We start from the raw sequence: 17,662 nt of genomic DNA, 5'->3' as shown, positions 1-17,662 counted from the left end.
AGATTTAGAGGAGACTTTGTATTATTTTAGACGGAATACTTTGCTTCTCCTTCCAAGACTTTTGGAAGACCCATGGGTCCCTAGGTAAACCTGACTCAAACCCCTAATTCCATAATTTGAAAGAATTCAGGACCTGTATTATATCAGCAAATTCCAAAAGTCTTGGAAGTCTTTGGAAGCATGTAATTAAATAAGTTTTGATATTTTTATTTACTTAAATTATACCTCATTTTGGATTATTTTGCTAAAAACGTAAAAATGTCTATGTCACAGAGAAGTCATTCTCAGCCATCATTTCTAGTAGGTGGTAATTCTCGGTATGTCCTGCCACACGCAGTACTTCCATTGTTGAAAGGCACAGGGAAATGGTGGGTCTACGTAGTAAGGAAGGACGTAGTGGGAGAGGGGCAGGGGTAGCCTCTCCTGGTCTTCTCTTTACCTTAACAATTGATCTTGATAGAATGCAGTCACAAGCAGACTTACTTTAAATGAATAACTTGTACATTCTATTTTAGGATAATTCAGTGCCCTTAACACCCACCCCTTAGAGTAGTGATTGCCTCTGGGGAAGGGAATTGGGGACAGTGGTGAGAGGGAGATTGAGTTGTCAGTGTATACCCACTTCGATAACTTTGGCGTTTATACCACGTACATGTTATACATGTGTCAATGACAGGGATATGTTCTGAGAAACAAGTCATAAGGCGATTTTGTCACTGTGTGTACATCATAGAATATTTTTACACAAACCTAGCTGGTCTAGCCTACTACACACTGACAGTCGAGGAAAATAATGAGACAAGTCTCAATCATTTTAGATTTATTTGCCAACGTTAAGGACATGCCAGGGAGACAGGTCTATGCGTTTCTCCAAAGATGATTTTGAGAGCTCTACATTTAAAGGGCCAAAGATGGGATGTTGAGAAGCATACAGTTTTCATGTAAGAGGGAGGTAGGGAAAAATAGTCATTCATGCCTTTGTCTGCCTCAGTGAATCTACATTTTTTTTTTACATAGGATGACACAAAAGGGGCAGAGGAAAAATGCGGAGAATCTGCATTTTACATCAGATAACAGACAAAATAGGGTAAGGAAACAGTCAGATAATGCATTTGTGTCTGGGGTGACTGTACCTGTAAAGATCAAGCTATCAATTTGCATTACCATGGTAAAGTTTTAACAGCTCACTAGGAATTTCCTTGTGGGAAAAATACGGGGGAGGCATGTAGCTTTTCATCTTGTAGCAATCTTATTTAGGAACCAAAAAGGAGAGGCAGGTTTACATGACCCAGTTCCCAGCTTGAATTTTCCCTTTAGCTAAATGAGTTTGGGGTCCCCAAATTTAATTTCCTTTCACAATACCTAGGCTATACAGTATAGCCTATTGCTGCTAGGCTGCCAACCTGTACAGCATGTTACTGTGCTGAATACTGCAGGCAATTGAAACACTACGATAAGTGTTTGTGTATCCAAACGTATCTAAACACAGAAAAGGCACAGTTAAAATGCATTTTATAATCTTAAGGAACCGTTGTTGTATATGCGACCCATCATTAACCAAGACATCCTTATGCAATGCATGACTGGATATTTAAAAAAAGAAAAGTACAAGAAAAAAAAAAATTCTCTCTAAGGGCTCCTATCTTCTCACAAAAGCCTGGGCTTTCCCTCCCTGCCCGGAGGAGCTTTTGTGATTTCCTGTGCGTCCCCTTTTCTAGCTCTGCCAGCAGTTTCTTTTGCTGTTAAGGAAAACACTTTCTGAATTCATTGACTTTTCTTCCTCACCTCTAATTGTATAATCCCTATTCCCTTCACAAAGGCCTTGGAAGATTTCTTACCGTGAAATGTGGTAACCTCTGTTCAAACTCGATTTGACCTTTCTGGGTCACTTGAGAGTTGTACTCTCTCTTCCCAGCCTGTCTGACACTGTTTCCTGGTATATTTGGACCTCTCTCACTCCACCTTCAGGAGCATCTTTGCAGTGATTTCACCTTCATCTGTTCTGTTTGCTCTCCCTGAGCCGTCTTGTTCACATGGTGAGATCACCTGTGTGAGTAGATGTCCCCTCTCTCTGGCTCTCTGCACCTGCATCCTTATTGGCCCTCTAGGTGTCCCATGGGGACCTCAAAATCAGAATATCTTAACCTGAACTTAATGTCTATTCCCTTGTCATCCAAATGCCCATTTTTTCCACTTGCTATATTTTAGTAGCACCCAAACCAGAAACCTGAAAATTTTCCTTTCTTCCTCCACCAGACAAGGTTTTGGAATTACAGCTAGCCTTGCTGTGATGTGTGTATGTTGGCGTAGTTTCCATCATATCTCTTCATCTGACAAACTCCTAAGTTGGGAAGCATCATTCAAGTTGGAATTGGGAGAAATTTTATACACGTAAATGTTCTGTCCTTATTAAAAGTAGGAGACAAATCATTTCAGTTATTCTTTTGCATTGATTGTTTTGTGTTTATGAGTGCATAGAAACCTCATTTTCAGAGGCATTTGCTTCATTTGAGACTTGAGTTTGGTTTGTAGCTTTGAAATTAAATTAGCAAGTATGTAACTTCACAGAGCTTGTGGTTTATTACGTTAGCACTCATATTGTGTTTTGCTTAGTTTTCTATTCAGTTACTTAAAATATAAGTAGTATTTTCTGCAAAATTAGAATTACAGGCATATCTTGTTGTTTTGCACTTTACTTTATTGTGCTTTGCAGACACTGTGTTTTTTTACAAATTGAAGATTTATGGCAACCCTGTCAATCTGTTGGTAGCTTTTTTCCAATAGCATATGCTCACTTCGTGTCACTGTGTCACATTTTGGTAATTCTTGCAATAGTATTTCAAACTTTTTCATTATTATTATATATGTTATAATGATACAGGAGCTAAGAAGGAATTACTTAGGTAGATAACACGGGCATGGGAGTCCTCCTCGGTAAAGCTTTTCTTTTTAATGAAAAGCAGTCCCGAATCATTTTCTAACACAGAGCACCCTGCAAGCTAGGAGCTTGCACAGGTGGGTGCCGGCAGGAACTAAGGACAAGACATTTTCAAAATGGTGGGTCCATCTTCCCTTCTCTGCCAGCCACATGTACTATAAAGGAGCAGACAAAATGGTGCAGATCAACTGGAAAGCCCACTTGCATAAGAAGATTAGGGTAGGGCGACCAGCCTTCCCCGCACACTATGTAGACATCATATCTGATGAAGCCATTCTGTGAGCCCTATATGAATTAGACACCGCCTTCTCCAGCCTGCCTATAAAATCTGCTGTGGTCCATGGCCTCCCCCCTTTTTCAGATGTCTCTCTTTCTCAGGGAGCTGCTTTCCTCCCTCCTTTCTTCTCTCTATTAAACTTTCCACTCCTTAACCTACCCACATGTGTCCATGTCCTGAATTCTTTCTCAGTGCATGACAGTGAACCCCAAGGTATATACCCCGGACAGCGTAGCCGCTTCAGTAGTGATCTGTGATCAGTGATCTTTGATGTTACTGTTGTAATTGATTTGGGGTGCCATAAACTGCATCTGTGTAAGATAGTGATCTTAATTGATAAATGATGCATGTGTTCTGACTGCTCCACAGACTAGCCATGCCCTGTCTCTCTCCCTCTCCTTAGGCCTCCCTATTTTCCAAGACACAGTAATATTGAAATTAGGTCAGTTAATAACCCTACAATAACCTCTAAGTGTTCAACTGAAAGGAATAGTTGTGCGTCTATGATTTGAAATCAAATGCTAGAAATGATTAAGCTTAGTGAGGAAGTCATCTTGAAGGGTGAGATAGGCTGAAAGCTAGGCCCATTGTGCCAGTTAGCCAAGTTGTGAATGCAAAGAAAAAAATCTTGAAGGAAATTTGGAGAACTACTCTAGTGAACACAAAAATAGTAAGAAACAAAACAGTCTTATTCTGATTTGGAGAAAGTTCGAGTGGTCTGGATAGAAGATCCAACAAGCTGCAGCATTCCCTTAAACCAGAGTCTCTAATCCAGAGCAAGGCTCTAACTCTCTTCAATTCTATGAAGTTTAAGAGAGGTGAGGAAACTGCAGAATAAAAGTAGGAAGCTAGCAGACGTTGGTTCATGAGGTTGAAGGACAGTAGCCATCTCCATAACATAAAAAGTACAAAGTGAAGCAGCAAGTGCTGATTTAGAAGCTATAGCAGGTAATCCAGAAGATCTAGCTAAAATTATTGATGGAAATGGCTACACTAAACAACAGATTTTCAGTGGAGACAAAACAGATGCCATCTAGGACTTTCATAGCTATAAGGCGAAGTCAATGCCTGTGTTAAAGCTTCCAAGGACAGGCTGACTGTCTTGTTATTTTCTACTGCAGCTGGTGACTTTAAGTTGAAGCCAATATTCATTTACCAATCAGAAAATTCTGGGGTCCATACAAATGATGCTAACTGTACTCTGTGCTCTATAGATGGAACAACAAAGCCTGGATGACAGCACATCTGTTTACAGGATGGCTTAGAAAAAAATACATATATATATACACACACATATGTGTGTGTGTATGTAGTTTTTTTTTCAAGACAGAGTCTTATTCTTGTCACCCAGGCTGGAATGCAGTGGCGTGATCTTGGTTTACTGCAACCTCCACCTCCCAGATTCAAGGCATTCTCTTGTCTCAGCCTCTTGAGTAGCTGGGATTACAGGCACCTGCCACCACGCCCAGCTAATTTCTGTATTTTTAGTAGAGATGCGGTTTTGCCAAGTTTGCCAGGCTGGTCTTGAACTCCTGACCTCAGGTGATCCGCCTGCCTCAGCCTCCCAAAGTGCTGGGGTTACAGGTGTGAGCCACCGCTCCCGGGCCGGCTTAGTGACTATATTAAACCCCATGTTGATATCTACTGCTCAGAAAAACAAGATTCCTTTCAAAACATTACTATTCATCGACAAAGCGCCTAGTCACTCTAGAGTTCTCATGGGATTGTACAAGGAGATTAATGTTGCTTTCATGCCTGCTATCACAGTATCTCTTCTGCAACCCATGGATCAAGAGATAACTTCGACTTTCAAATATTATTAAGAAATACGTTTTACAAGCTATTGATGCGATAGATAATGATTTTTCTAATGGATCTGGACAAAGCAAATTGAAAAACTTCCGGAAAATATTTTCCATTCTGGATGCTCTTAAAATAATTTATGATTTATGGCAGGAGGTCAAATTATTCTGATTAGCAGGAGTTTGAAAGAAGTTGATTTCTACCCTCATGATGACTTTGAGGGGTCCAAGACTTCAGTGAAGGAAGTAACTGCAGATGTGGTAGAAATAGCAAGAAAACTAGAATTAGAAGTGAAACCTGAAGGTATAACTTAATTGCTGCAATGTCCTGATAAAACTTCAAGGAATAAGGAGTTGCTTCTTATGAATGAGCAAAAGTGGTTTCTTGAGATGGAATCTACTCCTGGTGAAGATGCTGTGAACATTTTTAAAATGACAACAAAGAATTTAAAATATTACACAAACTTAATTGATAAAGAAGTTGTAGGGTTTGAGAAGATTAACTCCAAGTTTGAAAGAAGTTCTTCTGTGGGTCATATGGTATCAAACAGTATCATGTGCTACAAAGAAATCTTTATTGAATGGAAGAGTTCATTAACACAGAAAGCTTCATTGTTGTCTCATTTTAAGAAATTGATACAGCCACTCTAACCTTTAGCAACTACCACCCTGGTCAGTCAGCAGCCATCAGCATTGAGGCAGTACCTTCCATCAGCAAAAAGATTATGACTTCCTGAAGGCTCAGATGACTTTTACCATTTTTCACCAATCAAGTATTTTAAAATTATGGTATATATGTTGTTTTTTTTTAAAGACATAATACTATTGTATACTTAATAGACTACAGTACAGTGTAAACAACTTTTACATGCCCTAGGAAACCAAAAAATATGTGCAACTCACTTTATTGCAATATTCACTTTATTGCAGTAGTCTGGAGCTAAACCCACAGTATCTCCAAGGTATGCTTGTACAGTTGCTCCTCAGCATCCACAGGGTATTGGTTTCAGAAACCTTCCTCCCAAGTCTGAGGATGCTCAAGTTCCTTATATAAATGGTGTGGTATTTGCATATAACCTGCACACATCTTCCCATATACTTTAAGTCATCTCTAGATTACTTATGATTCCTCACATAATATACATGCTGTGTAAATAGTTGTTATGCTGTATTGCTTTTTAAATTTGTATTTTTTTTCTGAATATTTTTGATTCGAGTTTGGCTAAATCTGCATATGTGGAACCTTTGGATATAGAGGGCTGATTTGTACCTTCAATGTTGTTTTATTTCTTACATATTAAATATAGAGAATCAAGTAACTACTGGATTAAAATAATTAACATGTGTTATACACCTATTATATGATACTGTACATATGCATATTGTTTAATTTGATCATCTCAGTAACTTGACGTAGAATGGAGAAATATGGCATCAGAGACGTTATTTAATTTTCCAGATGATGCTGCTGGGGTGTTCACTTCTTCTGGTGGTTCTTCCTGAGGTTCTTTATTCATTGCTTTATGTGTGACTTGTTCATCCCTGAAAGTAATACACTTAAGGACTGGATTTATGGGCATCTTCTTTTGATTGGGTTTTGATTTTCACATGGTCTGTGCTTTTCCTGTATTAGTGGCTGTTTATGAGGGAGATTTTATAGTATTTCACCGCCACTGTGCAAACTGTCTGTCGTCACGGGGCAATGTAAAAGTAGGTAATAAAGGTGCTTTAAGATTTAAATGGAATTTATAAAATTTTAATTGATGGAAGGTGATTTTAATGCACCTCTCCAAAAATAGTTATCAAGAGACAATTATTCTTTATATATTTTCAATAATCTCTCTGCTTGAATTTTGTTACCTAAAGGGAGCTGTTACTTGAAGAATGCTATCTTCCTTCCCTGGTCATTATTCATATTCTCTGTCTCTCTTTCTCTCTTAGTGTAATGAAACCTCATTCTTTTTTGAAGCTCGGAGTAAAACTGCTTGCAAGCATCTCTGGAAGTGCAGTGTGGAACATCATACATTTTTTAGGTAAATTGATGTAAAAATTTTGTTTGTTGTTTTAATAAATGAAAATGGCATTTGTTTTTATAAAAGGAATTCTGTCTACAAACAAATTTGGAATTGTTTCCCTTTTACTAATTTTCTCAATTCCTAATTCTCTGGATTATATTAATACAAACACGCACACATATATTCATGCATGTGTACATATATATACACATAGGTACTTATACACATAGATACAGTTATATCTTTGATACTACAAGAAAGGTTCGAGGTAATATTTTTAGGTTTATGTAAAACGTGCAGCCATTGTTAGCACCTATGTAGTATTGGTGGAAATGGAGTGTTCTGTGCATAATTAATTTTAACAGCCTATCAGCCATCTAGGTAGAAATGTGATAAGGCAATTGGGTGTACAAGGCTCACTGGAAAGACCAAAGTTGATGATGTCACTTAAGTAGGTATTTACAGAAGTGGCTGGATGAGGTCACCAATGGAAACAGTGGAGAGAGAAGCAGAACTCCAAGGACTGAGCTTGGTGGTCCCTCCCGACATTACAGGCCAGGATGAGCCAGTCTAGAGTATGAGAAGGAGCAGTCAGAAGAGTGTGTGGTATCCTGGGAAATGAGGAAAGAGAATGTCTTGATGAATAAGGTGCTGGCAACTGCACGCAGCCCTCCTGGGAGGTCAGGTCAGATGAAACTAGAGAACTGACCTTTGGATTGCGGGGATACTTTTTCCTTGTTTCACATCTTTATGTTGTAAAGATAAAACAAAAATTTAGCTGGTGATACCTTAAGCTTTATTTTTTGTTTTTGTTTTTTAAATGGAAACAAAATTGAGTTCTTCCCTGTTTCATCCTCATGGAATATGAATAACATGATGTTGGAGAAGTATTCTTATAAAGTGGCTGGGGTCCTTTATAAAGTTTGTGTTAGGAGTAAGGGGTGGCCCAGAATGCCTATAACGTTGAGTCTTTGTCTGATTTTCTTTTGCAAATTGATTAGAATGCCAGAAAATGAATCTAATTCACTGTCAAGAAAACTCAGCAAGTTTGGATCCATACGTTATAAGCACCGCTACAGGTAAATGACATTTTTTTCCTTGGGAGGATGTGTTTGTAAATAAATACTTAATTCAGCTGTTATGCTCAATGAAGTTTTTGATTTATTTTTTTCTTTTTTCTTGCATTGCCAATGTGTTTTGTAAGCATAACGGTTTATTAAAACTTTCTTAACAAACATGATTTTCAAGATTTAATTATATTTAACATTTGCATTAGCTGTGTTGTGGGCTTTTAGACCATAGTAAAGTTTATTATCTTCAGAAATTCATTTTGATACAGTTATCACTTATTTTTAATTATGTGTGTTTTGTGATTATGAAACAATGTAGATGTTCTGAATAGTAACTAATTGTGTTTTTAAGACATTCAGTTGATCCCCTAATTTAATACAATCTATACTTTTTATATTGTGCATCAAACCATGTTTTTTCTGCAGCGTAAAGCCCGCATGTAGTAATGCTAGCAATTATATCTCAACTTTATTGAGCAGTTACTAAGTGCTACGTACTGTGATACATGTTTTCCATTCATTGCTTCATTTAATTATCAATCTTCTGTAATATTAGCTCCATTAATGTGTGAGGACACTAAGGCTCAAAGAGGTCAAGTCCCTTCTCCAGGTAATCCAACTAGGAGGCAGGGCAGTGGGATCCATCCTCTGTCGCTCTAACTGCAGAGCTCATGTTTATAACCATTAGGCAAACTGTTAGCCTGTTGTGGAAAAAGCCTGATTGTCATACAGCTAGGCAGGTGCTGATGTCTTTTTCTAATACCAGCATTAAAAATGAGAGTGGGTTCTATATTTTGAAAAAGAATTTGTCTCGTTTCAATTCATTCTGTTCAATGGAGAGAGCCTGTGATGTGCAAGGCATGGTATTAGGTACCCACAGATACAAAGAATCAGATCTACCCACTTCTGCCTTCAAAGAGCTATAGTATTATTCAAACAACGAGAGAGGTCCCCGGGCCTTGTAAAACCCAAGCAGGGTGGGGAAATGCCACCTAGTGTCACAGAGATGGGACACTTCTGTCAGTTCCATTGGAGACATCACTGAATGAAATGCTCCCTTAGGAGGTACAAAAAAAGCCAAGGCAAGCATTTTCAGGACAATAGTCCTCTATGCTAGATTTTAATTCTTCTCTTTTATAATGTACTTTTTGGGTCTTGAATTTGAGATTAAAGATAATCAATAAAAGGTGATGAATATTAAATATTCAGTGCATTCATTTTTATATATTATTTAGTTGAAAATTTGCTCATTTCTTGACTAAAAAATACTTGTGTCATGGTATTATGGATATTCTTGGAATTTACATGAAGGTATTCATTGATATGTTCATGTTTAACCTTTGGGTTTTCACTGTTGTTCTGTAGATGGTGATACAATTATGAAGAATTTAAGGAAGTATTATTTATGTTTATATTGAGAAGAGCAGGTAATAGTCAGTATTTGGACTGTTCTTCCAGTTGTGGCATAAAAACGCCACCAGGGTTATAGAGAGAATGTCTCCTTGTCCCTGAAATGGAGCTGGTAGAAAGACATCTGTGTTAATGTTCACACTATTAAAATTTTAATTATCCTGTTTAACATACACTGTTGTTGGCTTCCACAAAGTTAGCCATACCTGATTTCTCAAATTTATTGAAATGCAAATGTTGCGGCTACTGGGAATTATTATTAGGAAGTTATTGGATTTTGCATATTAAATATCATTTCTTCCAAGGACGTGATTAAAAGTAACCTTTGCAAAATTGGAGGCCATGCTAAATCTGTTCTAATTTTGTGGCTGATGTTAACTGCCTAGTAAGTCTTAATGAATCTTAAATCTACATGTCTGTATGTAGGAAACGCTAGCATTATACCAACCTTGGAAGAAAGACGATGCCCAGAGCTTACGCAGGGATGAGTCTCTGATTGCTGGGGGGTCATTAGCATACAGACTGTTTATTGTCAAAAGAGGGCAAGCAACCAGAGTTTAACCAGCACAATATGCCTGCCACTTTCTTGAGACATTCCAGAGATATCCTGGAATGAAAGCAGAGCTCTGGAAACACATTCTCCTCCTTTCACCCTGCAGGCTTTTAAAGAATAGGATATAAAGAACAGCCTAACAAGTGGCGGCAGTGTATGAATGCAGGTGTCTGGGTGTGTTTGTGTGTGTAATTGTGTACGTGTTTATAGTGATGTGTTAGTGTCTTTGTGGTTGTGCATGTACATGTGTGTGATGGAGAAAGACAAGAGTTCTAGTCTTTACTTTCTCTTGCATTTTAGGTCTTGCAAAATGCCAAGGACAGTGGCACTTTTTGGGAAAACTAGTGCTTACTTAAGGGAAAAATCGGACTTTTTTAGTGATATGGGACAATTAAGATTAAAATTAAATTTGTGAGGAAAGGCTGAGCTGAAATCTGATGTTCCAATACTTTTTGTTGTTGTTATGTTATTACCAGAGACCAATAATCTGAAATAGAAATCTTTGATTAAACATTTTGTTATACATTGCTATCTTTCCTGAGCCCCTTACAAATTAACCTTGCCTTTACCTGTCATTAAGTTTATGGGGTGCTCCTAGTTTTGATGAATTAATGAGCTGTGTAGAATTTACACTTGAGAATTGAGAAGGAGGGCTTAGAAACTCCCTTAGGAACCCAGATCCTCCTTGTAGGACTTAACTCACGGGAGCTGTCATGAGATTTCACATTCTATGAAGCATGGAAGAGAGACCAAGTTCTCATAAGAACCTCCTTTGTGTCTGTTGCTTTCACATGTGCAGCTTTATTTAATCCACTCAATGACCTGCCAAAGAGGTTTCATATCCCCCTTTATATAGATGAGAAATTGGAGCCTCCAAAAGTAAAGTAATTAAGCGTCCCTAATCAGTAAGTGGCAAAGCCAGGATTTTGAACCTGAGTATTTCTACTCTTGTTCTTTTCTTTCTATCTCATTTAGAGGCAACAGGGCCTGCTGGCACTGCCACCCAGCATGCAGAGGGGTGTGTGTATGCCAGAGGCAGCAGGGAAGTGGTTGATCACAGAAACAAAGCTCTATCCTGTCATAACAGAGAGCCACCAGACATGCGTAGGGACTTTCATCACCTTACACTGTAAATCTCTATACTTGTCAATTACTTTCTGCTACAAGGAAATAGGATGCTATATAAGAATACTTCTGCCAGTAAATTGTAAGAACAAGTAGAAATATAAATGAGGAAAACAAGGCTGCAAGGATTTTTACAAATAACCTTCTGAAGATCACGCAGCTAGGAAAAGGCAGAGCTTTGCTTTAAACAGGGCTTGCAACTTCAAACCCAACAGCTACATGTGCTGTTCCTTCTCCCATGCCACCAGGCTATGCCATACTGACCAGCTGGAGTTCAGAAAGTTTGTTCTAGTGCTGGGTCCTGTACAGCCTGTGGCAAATCACTTTATGCTTCTGGTCCTCAGTCTTTCTAATCTTATGATATGATTTTCTCATTTGTCCTTTGTTCCGAGAGAGAAACCATGAGAAAAATTTGAATAATAAAATCTGATTATGAAATGCCTCAGTGGTTCACATATGGGGTTATATTTTTAGGGGGAACTTTTTTCCTCTGTGAGATGAAGTGCACAGTGCCCAAGTCTTTCTCTTAATAGTGAGTATGTTGAAAGTAGGCCTTATCTTCATACTCCAGACCATTGATAATAATGAACATTTGCACTTTATGTGGATTTTTAGTTTTTTGGAAATCTGTTATCCTGTGTACCTTTTTAAAAGAAGTTACATTTTAAGCAAAAGAAAATCTGTCAGTTTGCTTCTCTCCCCTCCCGAATTTCCATGAACTGTTATTGAACGTGAAGTGCCATCATGGATGCGCCCCTGGAACAAAGATGATACCACACGTCCCAACTTAGCCTAATGCAGAGTCATTTTTATGAGGATTGTAGGCATCTTCATCTTTAATAAAGGCAGAGGAAGTAGTGAGGAGGAGAAACTTCCACAGAAACACGTGAAAGATGAATTTTAAATCTGTTTAATCTGTTTTTTGGGGGAGATACTGACCCATATTTATCCTGTAAATGTAAGATAAATAGGATTTGGGGCCCTTAAAAGACATTTTTCCTCCCATAGATGGCTGTACTTGTGGTAAATCAAACTAGACTTGTAGAAATGTGATTTTCCTGTACCTAAATGATATTTTCCTGCGTGAAAGCCAGGGCCATTCAGTTGCTCAAATTTAGCAGTTGTGGAATAAATTGTTAGTAAGATGAATGTTCACTGAAATCCAGCAAACTAAATCACATGATTCCTTGGGAAAATTACTTGAGAAGTTTGACCCAGCCCCAGGGAAAGCTGCCCTGGAATCTGCATGGAATCTGTAGAGCAGCAGTGCTTTGCATGGGATTCTAGGCCTGCCTTCAGTCTTCCTGGACAGTTGATCTGGCCCAGGCGAGGTGGGCAAGTAAATGGCTAATTGTGCCATGGCAGAGTCCAGAATAAAATCCTACTGAGTGGTCCTGTGGGAGATGCTTTACAGCCTGCTGTGTGAGTACAACATGGAGCTCATGTGGAATCATTGCCCTCCCACAGTTTAGCCCAACTTAATTTCTGTATTATTTCGTGACCTTAAAGACTATCAGCAACCTTTATTTCTAGCCCATCATTCTATGGAAATCCAACTCCTCCTTTAATAAATCCTTTCTTCCTGTTTCCTCCTCTGAAAGATTTTCCTTCTATCTAATGTAAATCTCCTCCTAGAATTTCATAACCACTCCCTTGATCACTATTGCAATGAGAATCATTTTAAAACCAGTGAGTCTGTGTGTTTTTTCTTCTCTCCATATTTGGCAGATGTTCAGAATGACCTGTTTAATTTTGTGGCTGTGTGGTTTTACCTTTGCTAATCAAAATGTTGCACTTTCAAGTGGCAGGACAGCTTTGCAAATGAGCCGAGATCTTTCTATTCAGCTTCCCCGGCCTGATCAGAATGTGACGAGAAGTCGAAGCAAGACTTACCCTAAGCGAATAGCACAAACACAGCCAACTGGTAAGTCATGTTTCCCCTGAGTTATCTGTGTAACCTTGTTTCTCTTTAGGCTGATAGTGTAAGATATACTCAGTGATGTCTATAACTCTGTAGTCTTCCTACTGAAATTTCTAGTATTAAAATTTTCTAATATTAGAAATTTCAATTTTGATCTTGGAAGTGTTCAAGCAGACAGTAATTATTAGGAAGACAAATAGTCATCTTGAATCACCATGACCTGCTTAATGACTATACTTTCTTTTTTTTTCTTTTTTGAGTTACAATCTTGCTCTGTCACCAGGCTGGAGTGCAGTGGCATGGTTATAGCTCACTGCTACCTCGACCTCCTGGGTCCAAGTGATCTTCCGACCTCAGCCTTCCAGGTAGCTGGGACTATAGGCACGTACTACCATGCCTGGTTATTTTACTTTATTTTATGGAGCTAGGGTCTCACTGTGTTGCTCAGGGTGGTCTCAAACTCTTGGGCTCAAGTGATCATCTCTCTTCAGCCTGCCAAAGTGCTAGGATTACAGGCATGAACCACCATGCCTGGCCCCATACTTTCTTTTTGAAGGGGTTTTATTTTAAATAAAATATTGGCTGGGCACAATGGCTCACGCCTGTAATGTCAGTGCTTTGGAAGGCTGAAGCAGGAGGATGGCTGGAGCCCAGGAATTCAAGGTTACAGTGAGCTATGATCATACCACTACACTCCATCCTGGGTGATAGACTGAGACCCTGTCTCTTAAACAAACAAAAACCACACAAGACAAAATGCTAAACTGAATAATTTCTTAGTTTGATGTATTTGAGTTGAAATGGAAAAAGCTCTTAGCAAGAGTCTTAAAAAAAAAAAAAAACAGCACTTTTGGGCATGGTGGTGAGGCTGTCATCCTAGATACTCAAGAGGCTAAGGCAGAAGGATCACTTGAGCCTGGGAGTTTCAGTATAGCCTGAGCAACAAAGTGAGGCCCCTGTCTATTAAAAATACAAATTAAAAAAAAGGAACACTATTGAGGTAACTTAATTTGAGCTTCATTTGTACAGAATCCAGTTGGTTTCTTGTTATTATTGGTCTTTTATTATGCAACATAATATATGTATAGAAAGTATATAAATAAAATATATATACTTATGGACATAAACATACATGTATACATATGTGTGTACACACATACAAAGTTTAATATAGCCTGCATCCCCAAAGTGCCACATGGGCATTTCTCTGATAACCATTTCCTCCCCTCAGTTAGAGGAAACTTCTGTTTGACTTTGTGGTAATTTCATTCCTTTTTTTTTTGTTTTGAGACGGAGTCTCGCTCTGTCGCCCAGGCTGGAGTGCAGTGGAGTGATCTCTGCTCACTGCCAGCTCCGCCTCCCTGATTCACGCCATTCTCCTGCCTCAGCCTCCCGAGTAGCTGGGACTGCAGGCGCCCACCACCATGCCCGGCTAATTTTTTGTATTTTTAGTAGAGACGAGGTTTCACCATGTTAGCCAGGATGGTCTCGATCTCCTGACCTCGTGATCCGCCCGCCTCGGCCTCCCAAAGTGCTGGGATTACAGGCATGAGCCACCATGCCCGGCCCATTCCTTTCTTTTCATTATAATTTGTCATTGTTTCCTGAAAAAATTAGTTTGTTTTGCCTGTTTTTAACATTATATGAATGGATCATAGTATGTTTTTTTGTGTCTTGATTGTTCCTGCCAACATTACATACAGTGTGTACTAAAGCACGTTCCTTTTCTTGCTGTGAGTATTCTAGTGTTTGACAATTTATTCATTCTACTGTTGATGGACATTTGGGTTATTCAGATTTTTTTGTTTAATGAAGACAGTGTCTTTAATAAAACCACCTGATCAATCAGCTTTAATACATGTTCAGTGCTCATTGCTCACAGAATTTTACTGTGAAGTAATATCACTGACGTTAGTTTGTGGCTTGCTTATAGATCACCCTTGTGTAACACTCTCCAGTGTCCTTTCACAGATATTATCTTGTTTGAGCCTCACCCTGTGAGGTGGGGCAAGGGAAAGAGTACATCCCATTTTATGGATGAGGAAGATGTGGTTCTAGCAATTATTCAGAGATATGGCTGGTGCAGGAGCCCAGGTCTCCTGCGTCTAGCACATTATAGGAAGTAAATGAAATTTTTAGTAACAATATTAACATCTGAACATTGTGTGAAAATTGACATAGCATTATAATGTCTATCAGTTAATCCTTTTGCCAAGCCTGTGAAGAAAAGTGTATGAGTTTGTTCTGCCATTCCTGTGTGTGAGAGTATCACCTGACTTGATGCTTCTAAAGTCAAACTAAGTCTGACTGTAGTTCCCTTCCTCTTGTTGGGCTGGGAGAAAATAAAGTTCTTTCTGGTGGTTCTACTGACAAGAATAAAACATGACTAAATTTGCAATAGATTACCTTGCCACATCACTATTATTGTTACCTCCCTTCAGCTAATGAGGAAACTAAGAGGTAAAAGGCAGTTTGGCTAAAACTACTGTGGAGTAAGTTTACTGGGCATTGGTTACCGACTTGTTTGAGTCCGTTGAGAGAGAACACACTCATATGCAACAAATTACATGAAGCTTAGGTGTTACTTACACATGGGCAGCAGAGGACAAAGGAAGTCTAGGATTTGTTGTAAGCTTGTCCCCGTAATGCACAGCCCAGCCTTTTTGGAGGACAGCCTCCCAGCATCAGGTGGATCTCTCTCTCTCTCTTTTTTTTTTTTTTGAGACAAGGTCTCACCTTGTCACCCAGTCTGGAGTGCAGTGTTGTGGCCATAGCTCACTGTAGCTTCGAACTCATGGCTCAAGCAATCCTCCCAGCTCAGCCTTCTGTGTAGCTGGGATTACAGGCACACAGCACCACTCCCAGCTAATTTTTTTAATCTTTTATTTTTTGTAGAGATGGGGTCTTGCTGTGTTGTTTAGGCTGGTCTGAAACTCCCAGCCTCAAGCGATCTTTACATCTTGACCTCCAAAAATGTTAGGATTACAGGTGTGAGTCACTGTGCCTGGCAGGTGGATCTTTTTAAAATGTAGACTGTATTATGCTTTTATTATTATAAAATACATGCTTATTTTATAAAATTTAGAAAACTTAGAATCTTCTCTCCCAAAAGGAAAGAAAAAACCTTTCATATTCAACTCCATTCTCCTTGTAGTAGCACTGTATTATATAGTCTTTAGGTCAGTTGTGTATCTTTTTCACACAAGTGGTAAAATCGTGAGTTTTCAACTTGCTTTTCTTATTTAATAATACCTCATGGATATGTTCTAAGTCTTTAAATGTTCCTAAACAATGCCATTTTAATATCTGTATGATTTTCTACTATGTAGATATAGAGATACGACAATTCAACCAATCTTTAATTCTTGGATATTTAAGCTGTTTCAAAATTTGAAAACCATAAATAGCTCTAAAGTGAATATTCTTGTAGTGATATCTTTAAGCACTGATGACTTTATATATTTTAAACAATGGTGTATATTCATCATTTTGTTCTAAAAGAGGATTAAACAATACTGTGTTAAAATCTAAGACTTTGCTGAGACCACGTTTCACTCTGATTTTTGAATTGCTTTTATCCTGACTTCTCTTTTTTTCTTGAGACGGAGTCTCACTGTGCCGCCCAGGTTGGAGTGCAGTGGTCCAATCTTAGTTCACTGCAACCTGAAACCATAAAAATTCTAGAAGATAACGTTGGTAAAACGCTTCTAGATATTGGCTTAGGCAAAGCTGTTCATAGCTAAGAACCCAAAAACAAATGCAACAAAACAAAATAAATAGATAGGACCTAATTAAACTAAAAAGCTTCTGCACAGCAAAGGAGATGATCAGAGTAAACAATCAACCCACAGACTGGGAGAAAATATTCACAAACTGTGCATCCAACAAAGGACTAATATCTAGAATCTATGAGGAACTGAAATCAGCAACAACAACGACATAAAAAAGAATAATCCCATCAAAAAGTGGGCAAAGGACACGAATAGACCATTTTCAAAAGAGGATGTACAAATGGCCAACAAACATGTGAAAACATGCTCAACATCACTAATTATCAGGAAGTTGCAAATCAAAACCACGATGAGATACCACTTTACGCCTGCAAGAATGACCATAATTAAAAAATTAAAAAATAATAAATGTTGGTGTGGATGTGGTGAAAAGTAACACTTTTACCCTGCTGGTTGGAATGTAAACTATAATAACCACTGTGGAAAATAGCATGGAGATTCCTTAAAGAACTAAAAGTAGAACTACCATTTGATCCAGCAATCCCATTACTGGGTATCTGCCCAGAGGAAAAGAAGTCATTATATAAGAAAGACACTTGGCACATGATGTTTATAACAGCACAATTTGTATTTGCAGAAGTATGGAACCAGCCTAAATGCCCACCAACCAACAAGTGTATAAAGAACATGTGGTGTTTATATTAATATGTACACCATAGAATACTACTCAGCCATAAAAAGGAACAAAATAATGGTGTTCGAGGCAACCTGGATCAGGTTGGAGACTGTTATTCTTTTTTTTTTTTTTTTTTTTTTTTTT

At 38.4% G+C, this 17,662-nt stretch overlaps 1 protein-coding gene across 2 annotated transcripts in view; it reads left to right on the top strand.

Annotated features, from left to right (window-relative positions):
- Positions 1 to 17,662, top strand: part of EPB41L4A (erythrocyte membrane protein band 4.1 like 4A) — a 269,890-nt gene that overhangs the window by 183,702 nt on the left and 68,526 nt on the right. For both annotated transcript variants that reach the window (XM_017889282.1, XM_017889281.1), the window contains 3 exons: positions 6,959 to 7,050; positions 8,034 to 8,111; positions 12,993 to 13,114. In XM_017889282.1, the coding sequence (XP_017744771.1) occupies positions 6,959 to 7,050; positions 8,034 to 8,111; positions 12,993 to 13,114 (292 nt within the window). The remainder of the gene's footprint in view (positions 1 to 6,958; positions 7,051 to 8,033; positions 8,112 to 12,992; positions 13,115 to 17,662) is intronic.

This window comes from Rhinopithecus bieti, unplaced genomic scaffold (assembly GCF_001698545.2).
Source record: "Rhinopithecus bieti isolate Rb0 unplaced genomic scaffold, ASM169854v2 scaffold_18418, whole genome shotgun sequence".
NCBI lineage: Eukaryota > Metazoa > Chordata > Mammalia > Primates > Cercopithecidae > Rhinopithecus > Rhinopithecus bieti.
The sequence above is the reverse complement of the archived record's forward strand: the minus strand, read 5'-3'. Positions and strand labels throughout refer to the sequence as shown.